Genomic DNA, 22,555 nt, shown 5'->3' with positions numbered 1-22,555 from the left:
TAGGGCAACACTACCTGGAATATGTAAATAGCATAAAAACAGAGAGACGTTTCGACCAACCTGTCGAGAAGGAAGACCCAAAAACGACACTGAGGTGAAAGTTAAAAAGGACTTATCGGTGTTGAGAGATGGCTAGCTAGCTAATATTAGCTGAACTTCCCCAGTCATACAGACCTGCAATTTCCAGTCAGCTGTCAAATAGTTCCTGTACACGTGGCTCTCCCCCCACAACACTCCCACACCTAAATGTGGGTCGGGACTAAATAATCCAATGAAGGAACGCAGGGTGGGCTGTAAAAAAAACAAGTCCTCTGTGATGTTCCAGTTGGCATTAACTCACACAAGCTGTCAGCTGAACTGGTTCCTGGCTAGATGCTAACGTAGCTATATTTGTTTTTGGTAAAGTGACGACATTTACATGTATCACTTCCGGGTGGCACTTTCAAAAATAAAACCAGTGCTCACTAATGTAGTCAAGACGTTGTGTAGCCACGTTGTACGTTTTGGAGAGGCTCAGAATGTGCCACAAAGCTCACGTTTGCAAAGATAAATGTTGAAATGGTAAGTTTAAAGCATATTTAACAGTAAAGTTAGAGATTAATTGTTGAAATTGTTAGCCAAAGTGAATGGTTGGCATAGTTAGCTAAATGTTGGCTAATGGATAATTGGTGAAACAACGGCAAACCTATTAGACTGAAAGGTGACCTGCTGAAAACAGAAGTTTGAAATGTTTCGCCTAATGCAATTGATACCTGGTTGGAAAAGCTAATGCTAGGCTTAATCGAATGAATAAACAGATGGTTAGCTTTGTCTAAAGGTCAATCTGCTAAAACAAATGGACACATGTTTAAAATAGATGTTAAGGTAATAAAAAGCCTACATGTTGACAATATAGGTAGGCCTTACAGTTATAGTTAAATGCTTAACAAAGTAAACGCTTGGATACATCGTGTAAATAGCTAAAAAGAAATGGAACAAATAAAGGTGAAAGTAATTCAAAACAAATGTATTAGTGCCAATGGTGTAAACTATGTGCACAACACATGAGCTGTAAAAGAAAACAGGCAATAGCTGGAAACATTACAGAACTTTTTAAAATTCTAACAGATCATCTGAATGTATTTTATTTTGAAGACAAATATTCATAACTTCCGGTATTGTTCTGTTGTTCTCTGGTACACTTGACTGTCTTGCCTGCTTCGCGTTTAGACTGACGTGCCATACTGGGAAGGTGCTGTTTATTTGTCTGCACTGAAGGCTGCTGCCTCTGGGTGGCGCTGTGTTAAAATGTAATAATATCAAGTGGAGGAAAAAGCAGTCTAAATATGCAAGATGTGAAGTGGAAGAAGAAAAACCCCTGGTAGCTAACATGTTATTTATTCTAACAAGAGTATGAGAGGGCTGAATTCCTTTTGGACAAATGAGCTGATTGCAGGAACACCCAGACCAGTAATTTGTCCACATGAGTCATGTATTATTTACTTATAACCTCCAATTGACAATGCTTCAAATATTAGTACTTACCTCAAATCTTTTTTTTTCTTCCTAATGGAGTATTTAGAAATTGAGACATTTTGCTGAACATCAACACTGAACAAAACATGTTTACACTGTTGTATTTGGCAGGATCAGGATTCTTTGGCAGGGTTTCAAGCAGCAGATTTCACAAGATAATGTCTCGAGGTCATAAAAAAGTGCATTTCTATTTCTTGCCTGGATGTAAACACAGGACTTTGGTAAATATGAAGCCCAAATGACAGACACTCTCAGGCAGATACACAACTTTTACACACACACAACTTGTCTGCCAAAGAACCTCTTCATCGTGAACATTTCATCTATGAGATAAAGCAGAGCTGAATAAGCCAGTGAGGTTGCCAATAGGGAGAGGGAGTGGGAGAAGGGGGAGAAAGAGAAGCGGGAGGGAGAAAGGGTGATGATAAAACTCCACTGTGAGCCCTCCTGTAAGCTCAGTCGGAGCAAAGGAGCAACTGAGACCAGAGGGACTAGGAAACAGAGAGCTACTGCACATGGCTCTGGACTTGATGCATTGTGGGAGATTTAGCACGGGACACCTGAGAATTATCAGACAGAGGTAGAAGAACTACCTGTAAAGATTTGGGAGTAAAGAAGAAGATCCAAACCTGACCTTATCAATCTCCTCTTGGGTTTTTCTTTCACTCTGCATCCCTCCCGCAGGGTGCATGGTTTTTGGAAACTCATCTGCATGTTCTGGAAAAAAAATTCCCAACTTTTTATGAAGCTTTTCCACACAACTTTACTGGAGACTGGATCCACCGCTCAGTGTGAGAAACAGCAGGACAAGGGGGGAATATTACCATCCATCTCCAGCCCACCCGCCAGCTTTTGGACAACCCCTCCTCTCTGCCTCTTCTTTTGCCCCCTGTACCCCCCCACTCCCTCCATCCCTCCTTCCCTCCCTCCATCTACACCTCACCCCCCAACAGAGCAGAAAGCGTGAAAAATCTCACTAATGGGTTTATTTGCTGTCAGATCTGCGCCGATCTGTCATTCCCTTGGACCATTCTGCTTGACACATTTCATAGTTGAGTAAGCCTCCTGGCTTTCTGGCTAGAGTTATAACACAGTGCCCCTGCAACGCTGGCTGAGCGCTCATCAAGAGGGATAGCGGCGGCGGCAGCAGTCAGTCTGACAGTCTTTTGGACAGGGAGTCCCTGAAGCTGCATTCCTACAGTCTCCTCTGAGTTTGTGAGCCTTGTGGGCATCCTCAGCGTGTCCCTTTGCAGGAGATCCAGGCTGGTTTCTGCAGGAATTCCGGTGCTGATTTGATAGATAGTGTGAAGATGTGGTGTGGGGCTGGGCCTCTGGCCGTGGTGGCTGCAGTGTTTTGGACTCAGTGTGTTCTTCTGAATGGGGTGGATGCCAAGAAGGAGAGAAAAAGGCCAAAGGAGGGCACACCACAACACACAGAGACCTACAACGCTACCATGTCCAACAGCGAAGAGGTCGGTGGAAGCGTCAAGGTAAATGACTTTTTATGATATTTAAGCAAGTTGCATATTCTATTACACTCATGCATTACTTTATTAAGATGAAAATGCATAAAAAGGTTTGGAGTCAACCTGCAGAAATGTGAGATGTGTGCAGATTTCTTGTCAGCACAGGCAATATGCACGGCAAATAAATGATGGCAAAGGTAGAAAGCTTTCGACAGACAGGTGTGCCCTGCCGGGTCAAGCTTCAGACAGTGAGACAGAGCAAAATGTGTGAAACGCTAAATGGATGACTTCCGGAGGTATGCCAGGAATGTGGACATCTAAAGGCTGATCAATGCATCAATTAGTGTGCGCCGCGGGTGTCTCACACCAATTTCCTGGCTTAAGTGAACAAATCAGGATGTAGGAAAGTTACAAGTATCAGGCAGAGGGAGATGAGATTAGCTACAATAAGATAAGGACATATAAGACACTCAAATACGTCTATGGCAGGATATAAAGTTGGAAACAATAAGTTGAAAAGTTGCTATTTTCCAGGGAGAAACATGGGAAAATGTGTCCTTTAAGTAAAAACCAATGTTGTTTCCTTTAAAAACCCCCAGAAATAAACTGCATCACAGTGGTACAATTCATTTTTCTGCAGCAACAGTTGGCCCCTGTTATTTATTGGGTTCTTGCTGGTGTTGCATATTTGCGAGGGTTTTCCAACGGGCTATTTGTTTAGCTTCCAGCCCACCCATTATGTTGGCATTCTCATGTAACTTCTCGCTGCCCTATATACCAGCCTTCAGCTCCTACCAGCCGCCGGCCTCCAACCGTAACCGTCCCCGCCTCTGAACCACGCGGTGAGGTCTCCTTTGTATCTTTAAGAACACATTGTAGGTGGTTGTGGCCTGCCGGTGTTTATTTGACTTGGTTTGGCCCCGTTAGAGCAGAGGCTATGAAGGATGACCTTGTGTCAACCCTCAAACGAGGAAGACGCACCCCACTGAATCGTGCCACAGGGCGGGGGCCGGGGGGGGGGGGGGGTCTTCACTAACACTTTTTCCAGTGGAGATGAGTCACTAAGTAGATTTACTCAAGTAACAGTTTGAGGAACTTGTACTTTACTTAGTATTTCAATTATCTGCTGCTTTGTACTCTTACTCCAAGCTACTTGATTTGGATTAATAATGTGAAATATAGACAATGTTTTTCATAACAACACTGCACCTTATTTTAATTGTATTATTCATTATATTTATATTTTCTTACAATTTACGTTATTTAACTTTGTTTATGTGCGCAATTGTCTCGTATGTGTGAACCTACTTGTCAATAAACCTGTTTCTGATTCAAAATAAGTTACTCCTGAAGTAAATTCAGAAGCCAGATACAAAGCTAGCTCCACCTTTACCAGCTTTGATGTAACTTTAATGCATCAATAATTATAATCAAAACATATGATGCTATTAACTTTTGGTACTTTAAGTATATTTGGATGCTAATACATAGTTAAATTTAAGTAACATTTTGATTGCTAGACTTTTACTTATAACAGAGTATTCCTACAGTCTGGTACTTCTACTTTTACTTAAGTACAACATCTGAGTACTTCCCCAACCTCTGATTATTCCCCCTAGGGTCCCTCTGCCATGATGTAACTCCTGGGAAAGTTATAGGTGGGCAGATATTTTAAAGACGATGTTGTTTCCCAGCCCATTGATTCTGTCATTCACAAGCCCCGGTCTGACTCCGCTGTGTCTGGGACATCCGATAGGGGCGGTGCGGCCCCGAAAAAACTGGGGCAGCATGCCTATAAGCCCCTCACAAAGCCCCATAGAAAGGGTCCTGAAAGGGAACACCTCGGCGAGGATTAGCCCCCCGCGCCTCCCTCCCTAACATTCTTTTCATCTCATCTCCCACAATCAGAGGGTAATGACATAATCACACTTAAGACGCAGTGTTATGCCAGATAGTGTCTCTGCCAAACATTGTCACCTCTGATGAGAACCTGAGTTGACATTGGTGGAAGTGGTTGGATTTAAGACTGTATTTGTTGGTGGTACTGTACAGCCCCTTAAAAAAAAAAGAAGAAGCAGCATGCCACACACGCAGTGGTGTAAAGTAAGTGGATTTACTCAAGTACTTTTGAGGCACTTGCACTTTACTTCCATTTTTTGCTACTTTGCACTTCTACTCCACTACATTTATTTAATACCGTTAGTTGCTAGGCAGATTTATAGTATATCAAGTCATTAAAACTACCTGCACCTTTACCAGCTTTGATAACACTTGAATGATCAATAATTATAAAACATGTCCTATATATTATTCTGAAATGGACCAATCTGCAGGACTTTTACTTGTAACAGAGTATTCCTACACTCTGGTACTTCTACTTTTACTCAAGTACAAGATCTGAGTACTTCTCCCACCTCTGCACACAGGATGAAAAGCGATGAACTTGCTTTCTTTGGTTTGTTTATACGTTTATCCGATTACACATCTGTTAGATCCCGGTTAAACAACACCTCCATTGGAGCCGCCTTGGCGAGCAATGTGTGTTCTCAAACAAGCCAAACATGCACGCTCCACATTTACATGTTTTCCCCTTGTGCCCAGTGGAAACAGTTTCTTATGATGGTATACGCTTTCTATCTGACCAATCCTGTGTGTGGGCTGCTGGCAGCGTGCAGCCGTACTCTGCATTCCTTGGGAGATTTTCCATTTGAAAGTGATCACAATACTGAGGTGTGGAGTTGTGCCGCCAGTGGAATTTTTTTAATGAGATGATAAGTGAAGTACACTTTCAAACAATCCCTGTGAACCGTCACGTTGTACAGAGCAATATGTCAAAGGTGCATGTGTGTGTAAAGCCTTATTGCTGTGCTCTCCAAAAGATGAGAGGAATCTGTCATTGTGGAGCAGCGAGGGATCTGTGAGGGATCTGTGATGGCTGTAATTGAGGGAGTCAAGTCAAACATCACGCCTGGCGCGTTGAGTAATGGCTGGGTTAAGCCCCAGGCGAGGGTTTTTGTTTCCTCTCTCTCATCCCCAGTGATGATTAATGCAGCAGTGTGTGGGACCTTTTGGATAAACCCACACATAGGAGACAAGGCTGAGTCCCACAGAAAACAGCGCCACTGTGAGAGCACACTCCTCTCAAACACTACTGATGGTGTGAACTACCTTCAGTCTGTGACCTCTGCTTTGAACATGTCCGACCACTAAAAAGTTCATTTCGTATTTTAAAATCGAGAGAAAGGAAAAAAGATCTCTTGTGAAAAGTAAAACGAACCACACACAGTGTTACGTTTCCTACACGCAGACATGGAGCGACTGTTTTATTTGGATTAATTTTGATTTATTAATAGCTTCAGATTGATGCCAGATTTATAGCAATCCCTTTAATCTTGCCTGATTCTTATCATGCGCCGGTGCTGTTTCTGAAAACATGATTTCATAATTCTTGCAACACGTCAGAGTGCATTGGTCAACAATGGATGTTTTTATCAACAATGGAGGATGGTTTTTCAGATTACCTTGAATATTTGACACCACTGAATATCTTGTGTTGCAATTTCCTGTGAAAACTTATGATAGATGCCAAAAACATGATATTGAAATAGCTATTTCAAGGGATGGGTGCATTTTTGGAAAAGCGCTGACTCACTTGACAGCAGAGTTATAAATCTTTGTTATCTCTACAGTTAATATCTTTTTGTATTTCGCTGCTGCAACAACTTCTTTTTTTCCCAGTTTGGGATAAATATAGTATTTCTGATTCTGATTCTGGGGCTACATCCAGCAGCTTGTTAGCTTAGCTTTAGCACGAATACTTGAAACATAGTAAACATCTAGCCTAGCTATATCCAAAGATAACAACATATGGGAGTTTATATCATTTATTCAGTACCTTAACCATTGTTTGAAGCTTTCATTTGTGTACGTATTATACAACTTGTTGCCTTCAGACAGAACAAGGCCCTGTTTCGCTTTTATGCTAAGCTAAGCTAACTGTCTTCAGCTGACTTTATAATTAACACAAAAACCTGATATTGGTACGGATCTTTACCTCCTGTTCTTGGCAATATGGTGAATTACTGTATTTCCTAAAACACTGGACTATTCCTTTCCAGATAAAGGTCTTTGTTTTTAAGCATCCTTTATTTTTAACCAGTGTTTCAGTTTTTACACTGTACCGCTGTTCATGTTAACAGACATTAGTTTTAGCTAATCACTTCAGTTTTAATCCAACACGACATAGGGTAAATTGGTTGCTTAACAAGAGTTATATTAAAAAAAGATAGTGTACCTATGAAACATGATGGTTTATATAACAGGAGGTGGGTCTAATGACTTCTTACCTGACACCCACACTCGAGCCACAGGGCAAACCTGGTCTGGATCACCAGTGCTTTTCATCAGCTCGTTTTACCTACCACAGGGAAAATGAGCACTCACTTCCATCTCAAAGCTATAATTCGTACACAAAACAGATGTCACACAACGTTCAAAGTCTCTTTCAGAGTCTATTGCCTTTTTATGTCTGGAGGAAGCCAAGAATGTCTTGGGTGATCTCTCGAGCGTAAACACAAATTTATTCACTTTCTCTCACACATCGTAAATGTATACACACCTTTTTGTTGAGACAACATCCACCATGTTATAGGAAGCGTGTATTATTATATAATAACTATATTTCATTTACACTTCCAAGTAGTGTTTCTTCAGCATTTGTTGCACTAATAACAGCATCCTCATAGTCTGATAGAGCAATTATGTTTTGCACACGGTGCTTGCCAATTGAGTAATAACACAGTGCGAGAGGAGTACAGAGTCAACATTGCATGCCTAACTGTATTTAGCTCGTCGGTGATAAATCCTCAAGGCAATCTGTGTCTGTGAAGTGCAGCGGTGGGGAACACGGGGGTGGATGCATGACGACTGGGATGCACGCAGGTTAGCAGGATCCCCTCGTCCTGCCTGGGGATCCCTGCCTTATCCCAACCATGCATGGATGACTGCACAGGGAGCAGTGCAGAGATGTGAAAACAAGGGATTAAAAAAGGCTCTCCATCATCCTGTCTAACATTTAAAACCTGCCCGTGCAGCTTTTCTATCTGCGGCAAAGTTTCACATCGTACTACGTGTACGACAGAGGTGGGAGAAGTAATCAGATCTTTTACTTGAGTAAAAGTAGAAGTACCGGAGTGAAGTAAAAGTCCTGCATTCAAAATGTTACTCAAGTAAAAGCAGAAAAATATCAGCATCCAAATCTACTAAGTACCAAAAGTAAAAGTAGTCATTGTTTGATTGGTCATTTCAGAATAATATCTCTGATATGTTTTATAATGATTGATCATTAAAGTGTTCTCAGAGCTGGTAAAGGTGCAGCTAGTTTGAATGGCTTTGTATACTGCAGGGTAGCTGCTGGATTTACTCCAGGTGAACCAAAGTCTGATTTAAGGGTTGATTATATTTCACATCATTAATCCAAATCTGCCTAGCAACTAAAAGGATTAAATAAATGTGGTGGAATAAAAGTACAGAGTAGCATAACATTGAAATACCCAGGTAAAGTCAAAGTTGTGCTTAAGTACAGGACTTGAGTAAATGTACCTACTGTAGTTACTTCCCACCACTTGTGTGCGAACAGGTAGACAAGCACAAGAAAATAAATGAAGATATGTACACATGGGAGGAATTCAGGAGCTGCCTGTGTTGGAGTAGAGTTTCAGTATCTGGTTGCGGCTCCAGAGACATGTTTTAACAGTCGTGTTTGTGTTTTTGGTGGCATGCAGCCCCAGGGAAATATTTCCCCCTTTTTATTGCTTCAAATAAACTCAACGTAACTTTTCTCCAAACGACATGACAAATACATTTTAAGTTTTGCATGTAAAAAGAAAATCTGTGCAAAATGTTATTAGTTTCTGAAGGTAATAAAATCTCATAATGTGAATCATCAACAAGGATTAATTCAGTAATGGATCAAAAGAAAACTCTAAACCCCGCTGCGCTTCAGGGTAATAAAACAAACATTGTTTCCTTTTACTGTGTGCCATGGGTAAAACAATGAAAGTGGGGAGAGCAACTCAGTTAATTTACTCAAATAAATACTGTGGTTGAGTACAATTTGGGGTATTTGCACTTGAGTATTTACATGATATGCTTTGTTATACTTCAAGGACTCTACATTTGTGACTACGTCTTACTCAAATAAGTTAATCTATCAGGTGCACTCACTTGTTAGTTTGTAAATTACTTTTTGTGTTACTCATGACCCATCACAGTCATCGTGTGACCCTTTGGAGGGGCCTGGAAACCACTGCAATAAACTATCGATATTATAGAATAAGGATAAACCAATAGTTAGACACTTTTAGAACAAGGCTCCAGCTTGTGGTTAGCTTAGCTTAGCTTAGCATAAAGACTGGGAGCAGGGGGAAACAGCTAGCCTGGCTTCATCCAACGGTAACATATCAGCCTGCCAACACCGCTAAAGACGCTAATTAACACGTCATTTTACGATGGGTTTGTATGATGGACTATTTCTTGGCTGGGCGCAGTAACTTCCTGGGGTCTCTGCTTGTTCCCTGGCAACTACTCTAAGGTTGTGTAACTGTTGGACAGAACCAGGCTCGCTTTTTCGACCTCTTTCCAGCTATCAAACCAATGGTATCAACTGTTCTTGTGAAATTCTCTGCCAGAAGACTATTTCACAAATTGTTTACTTATCCCTTTAAAGAGGCCCAATTGTGCTTTTTGGGGTTTTTCCTTCCCTGTAGTGTGTTATAAATCACTTTGTAACACTCACACTTCTACTGGCTAGCTCTCCAACACATTGTACTGATAGGCTAAGGGGCGGGACATCTCTAAGCGGTTGACCAATCACAACAGAGCTGACCAGCTAACCAATCAGAGCAGACTGGGCTCTGGTTTCAGACAGAGGGTGAAAAGAGGTGCTGCAGCACAGGCAGTATGAGAAACATAAAGAGCTTTCTGAACATTAAAGCATGGAGACATGTCCCAGTAGAGGCAAATGAGCCGGAAATGAGCGTAATTTTGTCCTCTTTATGTCCTTAATAAAAAAGTTAAACTGTGTGAACAATCTATATTTGGAATAACTCATAAATACAAATACAAAAAGATGTCATTGATTAAAAGAAAAACATTAAAGTGCAGGAGAAGGTAAAGAGAAAAGCGAGAGGCACAGAAGTAATAATCGCAGGGCGTCATCTGTTGGGGTTTGGATGCATTTCAGGCGAGCTTTGCAGGACGGGTTTGGTTCATTATTATTAATTCTTCCGGTTCATACACACACACACATGACTGTTCAACATTGAATGCTAGGCTTTTTCCTTGTGATGGAGTATCACTACATTGTTGTGTTAGTGATTAGACTCAGACCCTGGACACAATGCGCCCCATTCTTAAGATCTGAATCCTCAGTAATGTGTCATGATTTAAAGCTCCATCAACGAAGATAAACACTGTCTCGAAGACTTACGGTTTCTCACCTTCAGACAGAACGCCCTGACACATTCCCCCGGTCCGTGCTGGAAAGGCGTGCGCTCACACCTGCTGACAGACGAGGCCACTTTGAGGCACTCGTACATCAGCGGTGATCAAAGCCAGAGCCCTGGTGTTCTTCATCAGCTCTCAGACTGATACCTGGGTCTGATTCCCTTCCCACTTTGTTCACCATTTGTACGTGCTGATACAGAGCTCTGGGAGGGAGTCAGACGTTTGCTTTTTTACGCCACAGTCAATAGCAGGCAGTGAGAGATTGAATGCTTCTGACAGGTTTTTTTCTGTGTCATCAAGCGATATGGTTTTCATGTCTGCATGTGTGCCGTCTTTGATGTTCTCAGTCGAGACGGGAGACTCACCTGCATACAATGAATCAGATTTTCTTTCTGGCATGTTGTATGAGCCATCCCAGCTGTCACTATATAGGGTACGTTACACGCTGACATGCTTAAAACTGAAAATGGAAAGAGATGAGCATTCCTTAAGCTGATGATTGGATTATTTATACAATGATTTGCTGTTATTTTTCAGCTCAGAAATGAAGGTAATAATTACCTTGCTCATAGCCTGTCTTCCCTGAGCACAGAAAATCCTTGAGGGCAAGGTTTTAATGGTTTAATTACAATGGCGTGTTTTTAAAGAGGATAACAAGCTCAGAGTATGGCTGATTTCCTGGAAATTATATGCTGTTTTTTATTATTATGTAGGGTATGGCTAAGATGTATAATTATCAGTCACATGTGTGGGCCAACATGTTTCATATCTCTGGAAAAGCAACACGATGATCTATGACACTGATATCAACAAGGAAATATGTGGAGCTGTAACTTCTTCTTTTTTTTTAAGAATCAGGGCCCACTGGCTCTCATAATTAGGTGGGTGTCTTTTATATCACACTGAGCTGTCTGAGGTGATGATTCACAGTTTTACAATCAATCCCAGTGGAAAGGTACTCAAACTGCCACAGGCAGAGAATACTACAGTAGTACGACTCCAGCACCACCACAACACCCCGCCATCACTCGTCAACACGTTAATATTTGTTCAAGCTTACAAGTCTGGTATGTTTAAGGGGCCCTATTCTGCTCACTTTCAGCTTCATATTTGTATTTAGTGCCTCTTTAGGACATGTCTCCATGCTTTAATGTTCAGAAAGATCTTTATGTTTCTCATACTGCCTGTGCTGCAGCACCTCTTTCTGTCTGAAACCAGAGCCCAGTCTGCTCTGATTGGTTAGCTGGCCGGCTCTGTTGTAATCTGTCAACCGCCTACAGATGTCCCGCCCCTTATCGTATCACGTTCAATGTGTTGGAGCGCTAGCCAATAGAAGCGCAGGTGTTACATAGTGATGTCATTATGATCCGGAAGTAAACAAAGTCGTCTAATGGACGCGTTTCAGGAAGGAGGGAACTTTGGGATTTTTTTCAATCATTGCATATGGCGAGAGCTACAATTATATGGACCAAGAAAGATTAGTTGTGGCGCTTGCTGGTGGTCCCTACATCTACCAAGATGCATTGTGCAAGAGCCATTGACTTCCAGCTAAAACAAAGTGTTGCAATTTTGCATATCTGGGTATTCAAATAAAAACAATGTAGGCTCCGTTGTCTGAACGAGTGAAAACCAAGACGGCAACAACTCATTATTTACCACATTGTCAACAGCAGCCTTTTTCAGAGTTTCACTCTTTCTGTTGTTACCTTTCAGAATAAAAGCCCCACTCAAATTAACTGCATGTTTTACTCTAATGCTGGTTTATTCTATTCTATTCTATGTTGAGATGTTTATATCTTTTAATTGTTTGATTTCTACTTGTAATTGTAGTTATGTGCAATGCCTTGTTTTGATTTAGGCTGCTGCAACGCAAAAATGTCCCAGTTTGGGATCAATGCTTAAAAGGTCACCCAAGGCCCCGGCCGTGGCGCACTGGCTGGTGCACCTGCACAGTACGCCGGCGACCCGGGTTCGATTCCCTACCCGTGGTCCTTTCCGGATCCCACCTCGACTCTCTCTCTCCCACTTTCTTGTCACTCTCCACTGTCCTATCCGATTAAAGGCAAAAAGCCCCCAAAAAAATATATATAAAAAAAGGTCACCCAACACTCAATATAAGCTTTTAAAAAAGAGATCAACAATCGGGGAAAATAGGAGCTGCAGTACATTCATCAGATGGATAGAAACACAACGAGTAGAAGAGTATTAATGCAGCTCTCTAACCGCTGGATGTGGAAATTATCGACTGTTAATGAGTTAGCCATATTAGCTTTAGAGGTGATGATATATACCAATGTGGTGTTCACATGTCGCCCAATAACCCAGTAATTGCAGGTTTAAGTATTTCCCACAATGTCAAACTCTTCTTATAAAGCTTCCAGAGCTGGTATGTAAATGAACATGAGAAATTGAAATGTCAGAGGGAAAAAGCGGTTTATTCAACGGGCTCCCGAGCTTATGGAAACAGTATTGAGTAGTGTAAAAGTATTCTAGTCTTGACCAAATCAACCCTCGCTTTTATCCCTTTCCAAACCTCAAAATCACAACAAAAATACAGAGCGATTCCAACACGCAGCCGGCTCAGCGCCTGTTAAGTTGTTTATTTTGTCTGCTGTCAGAGAGAAGAGAGGGAGGGAGAGGGGGGGAGAAAGAGAGAGAGAGAGAGAGGCTGCTGCAAAACACTGAATATTAAATCTGCTTTTATTCCAGTAAATTGAAAAGACAAACAAGGAGTCACTTTGTTGTGGCGGAACAAGAGGCAGGTCTTTAACAGTGAAGAAATTGTCATGTTGGTTTTAAAGTAAGTGATCCGTGTCCCGCTACCAACCCTAAACAAATTCCATTTCAGGCAGCTCACCTCGCCTTTATCTCCTCTTCTATCTTCACTGAAGGCACTTGACATTTTTAGGGAAGGGTAAGATTCGCGCTGGAATTCTTTCAGCTTCACGTTGGACCAAAATGAAAACAGCCCAGTTGTTGCATTAAAACGCTTCTTCCAGTTCTTGGACTGCGTTCTCTCATCTCCATACCAGATCCCAGTCTCCTATACAGTCATTTATTATTAAGGAGTCATTGGAGATAAGAAGATGAGGCATTAGGAAACAGACTAACAATCTTAAATCAAAACCCAGCCTGGTTTACATGCTGTATATACATTTGTTATCTTGTTTAGGACAATTTCCTATCGTTACATTACTTAAACAAGCAGAATTAACTAAACAAAACACTCTTTCGATGACGGGGGAGGTGTTGACATGTTGTTATAAACTATAGTAATTGACGTCCACACACAGGGTCTAAATCACACGTATGAGTAGCAGACTCATTTTTCAGCAGAGTGCTCATGGAAATTTTTCATTCGCTGAAAAAGAAATCGTGGTTTGTTTACATTCATCCGAGCTCTTTGGGCAAATGAGACCTGACGTGGCACCTGAGTGAGTTATCTGGGATGAAAAAACAAGCACAGAGTGAAGCTTTCGGAGAAGAATGGTGGCTAAACTTAGAGGGCAAATTGAATAAGCCTCTTTTCAGAAATAGACAGAAAAAAAAGAGGTTTCCTTGAGTGACCTTCCTCAGTGTCTGGCACCAGTTAATTGTATCTTAAGGCAAGATTTTTCCAATGATAGTTGGAAGACGGAAGAAATTACTCTGGATTTGAGTCAGATTTGTAAATTACGTTCCTTTGCATCGTGACTCAGTTGGGCAAAGATATTGAGAAATAGAATTCATAATGGATCTTTCATTTTGAAGCCTGTAATTATTGAATCAATCACAGTGTGACGGCTGCAGAAAAAGTCTGCATCTACAGGTTATTAAAATCTTGCCTTCCAATAACGGTATAGGGTCTTATTTATTTTATAGGGTCTTATTTATTTTATTAAGACCATAAAAAGTGTGATTAAAATAAATGCCTTCATTACTGGTTCTATTATAATTGTTCTGGAAATCCAATCGCTCATATTTTCCTCATATTAATTCTATGATTAACTCTGGGTTTTTCTCCTTCTCTGCTGCAGGTTCCTGACAACCAGCGAGTGGATCCACTGGGATCATGGATGGACTTTGTTAAAAGACCTGTTGGCAACTTTCCTGGAAAGTGTCGCAAACGCAAACGACCCCTGGTAAACCCAAAAGATGGATTGTGTGTCTTGCAGTTTTTCCAAACAAGTGTACATGATTAATGATCATTGGTACTGTAGTGATTGGTAAATAAGACATCATGGTCTTTTCAGATTGAGTTGGACGCATGACAATGTTTTGTATGTTTTTCCTCCATTAGCCCGGCCCCCCTGGTCCTCCTGGTCCTCCCGGCCCTCAGGGACCTCCTGGCTCTCCTGGAGCAGAAGTGACCCAGGATATTCTTCTGCAGGAGTTCAAAGACATGATTAAAGGTATAGAAACATGATTCATTTCCAACCCAGACGCACGTCTCCTCATTCATCCTCATATGTTTGTCTGCCACATTATATTTTCACACTTGTTCAGATTTACTCTTTACTTTCTGGTGTCCTCCTTCCTTAACTCTGGCTCTGCAACAACATGTGAATATGCTTTCCAACGCCAGATTTAACACACCAATACCATAATAGTGCTGTGTTAGCACGTTAAATGCTAACTCATGTAAATCCTCCACTTAAATATTACAATGTACAAATGCAGGTCCTTATATTTCAACATAATAGTAATTTAACTTACTTTCTAAGTGTCTTTACTATACAGTCTTTATTCTACTGTTCATAATGTTTACACTCATACTTTTTTAGATCCCGTATTTGTACACTTCTCTCGGTACCACTCTACAATAAGACTTTTAAGAATAGTTTGTATTCATTAATTAATCAGGTTGTGAACACTAATAAGCTTTTTTAAGTCAAGAGATGAACAGGGCAACTGTGACCGGTTGCTTGCCAAATAGTGAGCCCACATTTATCTGTACTGCTAAGCCTTATAATGGCTACTTAGCTTAGAAACATCAAGATGGATGGGGGGGGGGGGGGGATCAACTCAGTGAACAACAGATGCAGAGGATGCTGGCTGATGAAGAAGATGGAGTAAGCTAGGTAGCCAATATAAGGCTTAGTCATCTTGCCCAATAGTGAGCCTGTGTTGATGTATGAAAACTATGTTAGAACTGGTTTATAAATGGTCCTTTATGGAATCTTTTATAAGGGTAGTCTTATTGTAAAGTGGTACCCTTATCTCTACACATCGCACTGCACTTGGAAGCTTCCCACACACTTCTGGTTGGAGGCTAACTGTATTTGATTGTCCCAGAACTCAGAACAAAGTTGAATCTAATCTACATGTCATATGTCAACTCATTCAGTGTAGAAATAACCCGGATGTGTTTCTGTCAGAGGCTACAGAGAGGCGAGCAGCAGCGTTGGAGAGGCAGGCCAGCCCCAGCCAGCTTCCCACAGCCCTCCTCACCTTGGAGGGGATGACCTCGTACCGGCGAATAGAGGAGGCTTTCCACTGCAAGCTCAAAGGACCCGTGGTGGTCGACAAGAAGACTCTGGTGGAGCTGCAGAACTTTCAGACAGTACGTTTGTTTGAAACCACCGAGCAAATGTTTATGAACCAGTTCAGCTTTGGTGGAAAAAGAAAAGTTTTGGCTAATCCTCCCTCAGCATGTTTTCACGCTTTGTTTCTGACCCATTTGCTTCTCTTTCCTAACTGTGTTTGAAAGAGCGAGTGTTTGGTAATCATCGCTTAGTTTGCATGTGGGGGAATTATGAGAGGATCATCCCCTCGCTGGTAACTGGCACTGGCAAAGCATGCACTGCCTCTCAGAGACCCAGACTGGCTCGTTGGATAAAAATATCTACTTTTTCAATTATACACATCACTTTCTGGGCAGCGTACAAAAGGCACTCTGTCTCTGACTTGGAATAAAGTGTGGAGAGGACAGAAATAGACACTGTTTGAAACTGCATGCTGTAGTGGAAGAACTATGCCCTGTTGGATGGGCTGTCATGGTTTCAGGGAGGGAGGACTAGGCTTTTCCGAACTATTTAACATGCTAACACAGCACTTTGTTAGTACAAGCGTGTTCAATGTGGCTTTGGAAGGGTACTTGCATGTTTTTGCATATTGAAAGAAAAAGAAATGAACTGACAGCAGGAACCTGGTACCAAAATTATAGTTGGGTCAAACTAAAGCATTCACTGTAAATTAGGAACAAAGTTGAAGCTTGATTGGTAAACTGTAGCTAAGGAAGTAGCTAGCCAGGCTCTCAGAGAAGGAATTCATGCTCTGAAATGTAAACATATTAACTTCATGGTTCTGTGCTTTCAGCCGCCAGCTAAAGGAGCCTTCCTCAGAGGGTCGGGAATGGACCAGTCCACCGGGAGATTCACCGCTCCCATCACTGGGATCTACCAGTTCTCTGCTAATGTCCACATTGGTAAATCACAGTCACTGTCTTATATGGGGTATTACAGTACAGTAACTAGGTAGCTAGGTAACTGTTTTTACGCTGTCTCTGGCCAACCCATTTTAAAATGACAACCCTCGGAAAGGATCTTAAATATGTGCTAGACAACGATCTTCATGTGACATGCATAACAACTGGGGTTAAAGCTACAAGTCCCATGCAAACAACTACACATCTTCACCAACTGAACATTTATTTAGAAGATATGTAAATAAAGAAACTCCATTGTTTGTGTTGTTGTATTGCAGTGAAGAGCGAGTTTTAAAAGTATGCTGAGGAACAATGAAGAAAGGAATTGCTTTTATTGATACAAGAGAACATATTTTAGGAAGAGGACCCTCCAAGGTGCCAAATGTTATGATGTTCAAACACTTAGATTACTGCTGCAAAGAGTTAGCTGGACATGCAACTGCGGCTCACATTAGAGTAAACAATCAGCGTTTACTCCTCACCTTCAAAATATAAATGCACAGCTTCAGGACTCAGAGAAAAGCAACGTTTGACAGGCCTGCTGTGACTAATTACTGAGAAAGACTGTTCAGGGGTAGAGTTTCAGTTGGGGCCACTTAAATGGGATATATTTGTTTGTGAGCAATGCTTTTGAGACCGTATCTCCATGTGACTGTGAACATGTTTGCCTCCTCACAGACCACAATGAGGTGAAGAGGAGCAAGAGTCAGCTGAAGGCCAGGGATAATGTTCGGGTCCTGATCTGCATTGAGTCACTCTGCCACAGATACACGTAGGTATTCTGTCCCGTTCAGTGTCTTAACATGCACACTAGTATCCTGGTTTTGGATGTTATCCAATTCGAGATGTTTACATGGAACATACTAAACCTGGTTATTCATATTCATGTATACATGACTCGCCAAAATATTAGCCTCTAAGTTCAGTACCAATGGAGCATGTTCAGAACCCGGGTAAGGTCTTTAAAATGCCAAGTTATCCCAATTTCAATTTCAGTAGATAGATAGAATCGGAGGATGAAACCCTCTTTATTAGTCACATGCATGCACACAGCAGAGCACACACAGTGAAATTGGTCCTCTGCATTTAACCCATCCTAGTTCTAGGAGCAGTGGGTAGCTGCTCCTAGAACTAGGATGGGAAATTTCAATTTCAGTACGCTTAATGGGTTAGTGAAGTAAGTTAGCCACTGGTTTGACTATGGTTCACCTTACTACAGACTTAATCTTTTCAGCTTATTTACTACCTTTTTGGATCATCACCTTACTTCCTTATTCCCACATAACTTTATTATGGGAAAGGGTAAAACGTCTGAATAAGCTGTATAATAAAGAGATCTATAATTTGGATCGTCCCGTTATCGATAAACTGTGGTCATTGAGAGCGCATTCAAAGGTAAAATGGATAAAACTTTCGACTTAAATCTCAGTCTTGGATATTTTTCAGCTAAAGTGTTCGGTTTCTACTTTGATATATTCTTAAATATGAATTGGGACTCTCTGTTTTGAAAACCTGTTTATCTTTACTCTAATAGGCTGCAAAGGATTGGTCCATTTTGTGACGCGCCAAACTTGTCTATAGCCGGATGAAAAACCCCAGAGAGATTTGATAACCAACCTCCTGATACCCCTTATTAGCCATTGATAAGGCCCTAATGGAACCCACAAACCTAACCATGACCACGATACTGGTACCTTTATTGTTAAATTTGCTGCAGAACTCCTAAACTAATCACTACCTTGCACTATATCTTACCTTTTTGATAGATTTTATCCATGTGTTTTCATTTATCATGGCTTTAGCTGCTCAGTCATTTCAACTATCACCAATAGAAGTTATAAAACTCATTTGGAGAACAATCATCTGACCCCATCTATTCTTGACATTCCTGTTCTGACAAATTGTTTACTTTCCCCGTGTCACAGTGGTCATTTATTGGTGTTCAATGCTGCCTTGACCGTCACCAGTATTTATGAGCTGTTAAAGGTGTTGTCTGTAACAGTTTGTGTGGAACCAGTTTGGCATTTCCTGTATAAAAGCAGAGCAGGTCTTTAAAGGAAATGTCCTCTCACTCGGAGCCTTCGTCCCTGTCGCCTAACTAATCTTTACAGACTCACCTTTGACTCTTCAGGCAGCCTGTTTTATTCAGCAGCACAGCAATAAAATGCCCTTATTGGGATGTGAGAGGGAGATAATGAAGCATCTTATGCAGCATTTCTACTCGCGCAAATCCAGCGGAGGAAGGTTTTGAGTTCTTTCCAATATTTCTATTTACATAAAGTCAGTGAAAACTGCAAAAATGAATTGCTCCCTAAAGTCTCCCCCGGACTGTGCAGAGCTCCACAGCCTCTCTCCTAGCTTGGTACAATTAGGGGAACATATAAATAATATTCTTATGATGGCTTACCTAACCCAAAAGAGTCCTTGGATTTTTGCTGTTTTCGAGCCAAAGTCCCAGAAAGTCTCGCCCTCCCACACATGAAAATGCAGAGAATGTGAAACGAGGCTCATTGTGATGGCAGTTGGAGTGAAGACCAACGTGATTGATTTGCCATAAAAATGTACCATTTTCCACTTAACAGGAGCCAGGGCTCTCCCTGTGTGGTTGAAGCCTGTTGAAATGTTACAACCATCCATACAGGCTCTGAGGGCAGTGGGTTGTTAAAGAAAAGTAGTATTTGGGAGGCTTTTCTTGCAGAGAGTGAGATAAAAAGACTACTGTGATGTTTATATGCTCAGTATGAAGCTACAAAGCGGAGCTTGTTAACTTAGCTTAAGACTGGAACAGCAGTAGGCAGATAGCATGGTTCTGTCCAAAGAAACAATTTCACAGTGCAGTAAAGCAGTTGATTATCTCTCTGTTTAACTCCCCGAGTTTACAAAAGGAGATCTAAAGTTTAATTGGTAAGGTTCAAAGATATACAATAAGGCAGGCTATATTTTTATCTGCCATTTCATGTCTTTGTGCTAAGCTAATTTGGTTAGCTGGTGGTAGTAGCTTTTTCTTATGTCCATAGACGTCTTTTTAAAATATCCACAGGTAAGAGTATAGCAAAACGTACTGCATGACCCTGATGGTGCACTCATAATGATCAAAAGTTGATTCTGAAATGCTCGACACTCACTAACTTGGATGCCTAACGGAAGTCACGCAACCATTCGCATTTGAGGTTTCTTCTGTAAACACAGCACTATGGAAATAAAAGTAATACATGTGGGGTTGTTTCTCACTATTTGACTTATGCACCGGTATACTGGTGTTGAAAAGAACCCTTTGGTTTAATTGAGCTGTCTGTGATGTTTTAGGGCAGCAAACAATTCTTGCTGTTAGCCAGGTAGCTAAGTAGCTAGCTAGCTTGCGATCGTCCCTTCAGTTAAGGATGCAGCAGGTGTGTGAAATTTGACTTGTTTCAAGGGCAGTATTGACACAAAATGTCCTTCTTTTTGTGATTGCAGCTCACTGGAGATGATTGTTGGTTTAGAAAGTAACAGCAAGATATTTACTGTCAGCGTTCAGGGGCTGCTGGAGCTACAGGTGAGCGGCACACTATGCAACACATTAAATATCTGTGATTGTGTAATGTTCTCTGCTTCACTGTTGTGTGTTTTTCCCTCTGCAGGCCGGGCAGTACACCTCCATATTTGTGGACAACGCAGCAGGTGCTTCCATCACAATACAGAACGGTTCAGATTTTATGGGCATGCTGCTTGGTGTATAGCCCCGTAAAATGAACAGGGGCTCATCCAAGCCCTCCACTGCTGCCAATTTCTTTTTGTCTTTTTATATTTGTATTTCAATGGACTGCTCAAGAGCACCTTCACACAGTACCAAACCACAGGGGAGGTTTGAAGGAAGGAAGGAAGGAAGGAAGGAAGAAGGAAGCGAGGCTGACATGGACTTGACTGCTTGTCAGACGGTGAGAGGACAGTGTGAAGAACGCGAGGACTGAGTTTGTTTTTCACAGTGCAACACTTCCCTGAGGACTGTTGCTTCACCAATAAAGTAGCCTGAAAATAAGCCGTGAATACGTCTGTAACGGTATATGTTATCGTGCTTGTTGAAGACCTTTGCAGTAAGCCAACTATCGATGTTATTAATGTTCCCTGGATAGAGCTGGGGAACACTAGAAAGTACATTTGTGTTTAATGTATAGTGGACATGTTAATGCTTTTTGTCTACATGATCTATGCACACATTCATGAGCTATAGTTCTGTTTTTATCATAGATTAAATCTCACATTTATATATGTTATCTGGTACATAGACTGTGAGTACACTGGACAATGGAAACATGCTCAACAGAGAAAATATGGCCTAACGAGATGTTGTCCCACAAATGTAATGATGACATACTTTTAACTATTACTTCATTTTTAGCCATGCTAACTCCGTGGCAATGGCCGTCGTCACCGTTTTGGTTCATATCTTAACAGCTATTTGATGGATTGCTAGGAAATGTTGTACAGACATTCTTGGTTGCAAGAGGATGAATCCCTCTGACTTTGATAGTTGTGTGAAAAATCACTACAACTATTATAGGCCACGAAATTGGTTCCGACATGCATGTCCTGCTCAGGAAGAACAAGGGTTAAGGCTTGCTTAAAGACTCAACTAGGATGGTTAACATTATATAAGGCAAAACATGGAAAATGATGGTGACTCGCGTAAAGATTTAGATGCTAGCATGGCTGTAGGCGATTGTAGCGTATTCACATTACAACGGAAAAACTCCAGGACTCCAAGTATGACGACAAATATAATATGTGATGCATCCAAATGCAATTGTTGACATCTGATTATGAGATGTGTGTGAAACATTCAACTGACCCAAAATGCAATGCATCCATTTAGACTTTGCAATGGCAGACCGTGAGGCAGATGCTGTACATTAGTACATTAGCTGGACCTATAGGTTCTGACACAGAAGTCCAAATCTTGCTGAACTAAACTGCACCACCTCAGCTACAATGGTGGTGTTGTTAGCATTAGATGGTTTGGTTTCAGAGACTCAATCAATGTTTTTTTAACAAACCTTGTAGCTGCATGTGCATGCTTATATTTCACCGACCAAATATCTGTTTTGTCTTGACTCGATATGGCAATTTCGATCATGATCTTACATAAACTAAAGTAATTCAGTCTTTCAGTTTAAGAAGAGGGCGATGCAGATTGTCTGTCTGTTAGTAAATTTGAACTGTGTGTGTGTGTGTGTGTATTACTGCTCCACTCTCACAACACAGCCTATCATGGCGGAGGTGCATGCAAAAGCTTTTCCGCAGTAATCTGAATACAGCTTTAGTTTAAATGTGTCCGACCAATCGAGCACTGACTGAGAGAGCTGTAAGAGAATTTTTTTTAACCTTTTAAGATTATTTTTACAGTATTTTGTGCTATCATTTATCATCTGTTTGTTGTTTTGTATTTTATCCATTTCTTGTCGTATAGATGTTTGTAATTTATAATACACAGGTATCATTGAAAGCAGTGACATTTGATATGGTATTTATGTTTGAGGAAATGTATGAATCACTTGTTGGTTGACACTCTTCATGGACTCCAGAAACAACAGATTATTGTACAAATAAAATTATATCTTTTTGCTATTTTTTTATTACCCATACTATGCTGTCATTTGAAGATTAAACATTTTAAAATGTACAA

General features: G+C 41.1%; 2 protein-coding genes across 5 annotated transcripts in view; one reads left to right on the top strand and one right to left on the bottom strand.

Annotated features, from left to right (window-relative positions):
- The window catches only part of sdf4 (stromal cell derived factor 4), a 6,719-nt gene extending 6,296 nt beyond the window's left edge, over window positions 1–423 (bottom strand). Inside the window, exon 1 of one of the 2 annotated variants that reach the window (XM_063882678.1) lies at window positions 175–423. The gene's annotated coding sequence lies outside the window, so the exon portion shown is untranslated. Of the gene's footprint in view, window positions 1–60 lie in introns of both variants that reach the window. The other variant, XM_063882679.1, reaches the window with a different exon arrangement.
- Window positions 170–22,555, top strand: c1qtnf12 (C1q and TNF related 12). 3 transcript variants are annotated; one of them, XM_063882689.1, is made up of 9 exons: window positions 477–561; window positions 2,200–3,005; window positions 14,504–14,608; window positions 14,767–14,878; window positions 15,845–16,029; window positions 16,785–16,893; window positions 17,572–17,665; window positions 20,350–20,428; window positions 20,514–22,555. In XM_063882689.1, exons 2-9 carry the CDS (start codon window positions 2,826–2,828, stop codon window positions 20,610–20,612), a joined length of 963 nt encoding a protein of 320 aa, XP_063738759.1. In that variant the 5' UTR covers window positions 477–561; window positions 2,200–2,825; the 3' UTR covers window positions 20,613–22,555. The 3 variants fall into 3 exon arrangements, with proteins under 3 accessions (XP_063738769.1, XP_063738759.1, XP_063738752.1); XM_063882699.1 differs by lacking the exon at window positions 2,200–3,005 and having other exon boundaries at window positions 170–561; XM_063882682.1 differs by lacking the exon at window positions 477–561 and having other exon boundaries at window positions 1,987–3,005.

This window comes from Eleginops maclovinus, chromosome 1, assembly GCF_036324505.1.
Source record: "Eleginops maclovinus isolate JMC-PN-2008 ecotype Puerto Natales chromosome 1, JC_Emac_rtc_rv5, whole genome shotgun sequence".
NCBI classification, from domain to species: Eukaryota; Metazoa; Chordata; class Actinopteri; order Perciformes; family Eleginopidae; genus Eleginops; species Eleginops maclovinus.
The sequence above is the reverse complement of the archived record's forward strand: the minus strand, read 5'-3'. Positions and strand labels throughout refer to the sequence as shown.